The sequence below is a fragment of the Monoraphidium neglectum genome (assembly GCF_000611645.1).
Source record: "Monoraphidium neglectum strain SAG 48.87 unplaced genomic scaffold scaffold01131, whole genome shotgun sequence".
NCBI lineage: Eukaryota > Viridiplantae > Chlorophyta > Chlorophyceae > Sphaeropleales > Selenastraceae > Monoraphidium > Monoraphidium neglectum.
Window position 1 is genome coordinate 9,433 of NW_014012497.1, and position 1,609 is coordinate 11,041.

General features: G+C 69.5%; 1 protein-coding gene across 1 annotated transcript in view; it reads right to left on the bottom strand.

The window, feature by feature from the left end:
- MNEG_6758 (60S ribosomal protein L18a-2) overlaps nt 1–1,609 on the bottom strand; it is a gene marked incomplete at both ends in the record, with an annotated part of 3,327 nt that overhangs the window by 938 nt on the left and 780 nt on the right. The window contains 4 exons of the mRNA XM_014044769.1: nt 47–143; nt 427–506; nt 1,059–1,122; nt 1,328–1,455. Of these exons, the coding sequence (XP_013900223.1) occupies nt 47–143; nt 427–506; nt 1,059–1,122; nt 1,328–1,455 (369 nt within the window). The remainder of the gene's footprint in view (nt 1–46; nt 144–426; nt 507–1,058; nt 1,123–1,327; nt 1,456–1,609) is intronic.

Below are 1,609 nucleotides of genomic sequence, written 5' to 3' on the forward strand. Positions count from 1 at the left end.
CCCCGGGCGGGCCACGCGAGCGACCCCTGGCCAGCCGCGGCCTCACCTGGATGCAGGGGTAGCGCACGCGGTGGCGCGAGGCCATCTCGCCGTACATCTGGCCGATGGCGCCGTTGAGGGTCGTGTCCCGGTACTCCTTGTACCTTTTGGGGTTGAAAGGGGCGGTGGATGGGTGGTGGACGGGCGGGTGAGTCGGTGTTGCCGGGTAGACGGGTGGGTCGAATGGGGTGCAGCATGGCGGGGGTTGGAGGCAAGGGTGAGGCGAGCCCCAAGCCGATGAGAAAACAACAGAAGGCGCACAGCGCTCCAGGTAAGCGCACCTGCGGCTCCCGCCCGCAGGCAGGCGCTGCTCGCTCCGCTCGACCCACCCTGCCCAGCCCCGCGCCCTACCCCTGCCCCCGCCCCAGGCAAGACCATGGCGCTCACATGTTGTGGTAGCCCGTGCGGCTCTGGTAGCGCACCCACACGCCAAAGTTCTTGACGGTGGTGGTCTTGCGCTCAAAGATCTGCAGTGAATGCGCGGACGGGAGGCAAGAAGGGCGTGTGTTGGTTACAGCACCCGCATTGCTTTACTCGTGAGCTGCCGCCATCGCTGCCACAACCACCGTGCCCCTCCCGCTGCAAGGGGCTGCAGTGTCGGCACCGGCGGCTGTGCCGGCGCCGCGCTTGAGACCGCAGGGGGCTGTGCAGCGCCTGCAGGCCGGCTTCAGTGTCCATGTCGCCGGGGCGCGCAGCTCCGACCGTGCTTCCGCGTCTGGCGGCGGCCGCGCCGGCCCGCGAGGTGCAGCACGCAGCAACATCGCTTGCCCTGCGCCGCCAGCCGGCCATGCGCGAGCCGTCCGGTGCGCCTTCCGGCCTGTGCCTCAGATCACAGTTGAGCTGATCTGACCGCACGGCGTGCGCCGCCGCTGTTCTCTGCCAACCGCCTGCTTTGCCAACAGCTGCAGCTACCGCTTCCCACCGACTGCAAGGCTGCGCTGCTGCACACATCCCCAGCCCGTGGCAGGCGCGTGAGCATCGGGTGCAGCCATCCCCTTTTGGCGGGCGCCGCTGCCCACCTCGTTGACCGCCAGGACCTGGCCGTTGGCCTTCTTCACCCGGCGAAGCTTGCGCAGGAAGTACCTGTGATCACAGGCCGTAAGGCATGGGGCGTCGGGGCGCGCCCACGGTGGTGCCAACTAGGCGCTCCCACACGGGCGCTGCGGCCACGTCCGTCGCGCCGAGAACCCACGCAGAGCTGGCGCGCACAACTGCGAAGCTGGTGCGGGCGGCAAGCCTGCCGCGAGTCTGCGGGCGCCGCAGGCGCTGAATGAGACGGGCCGCTCACCAGAACTTGCTCTTGGCGCACACCGCGTCGGGCGCCCACACCTTCATCCGGTAGACCGTGGGGTTGGGCTCCGCGGTGGTGGGGTTGTGGCGCCCCACCACCTGGTACTGGTGGTACTTGAAGAGACCCTGTGGGGTGGCGGTGGATGAGGGAGCATGGACGACGCCGCAGCGCCGGCTGCTGGCAGCGCGCTGCTGCTGGTGCGCCCGCTGCCGGCGTCGCTGCTGCGCGTATCGTCGTGCTCCGCGGCAGCAGCACCGACATCTTCTGCCTTCGTTCCAC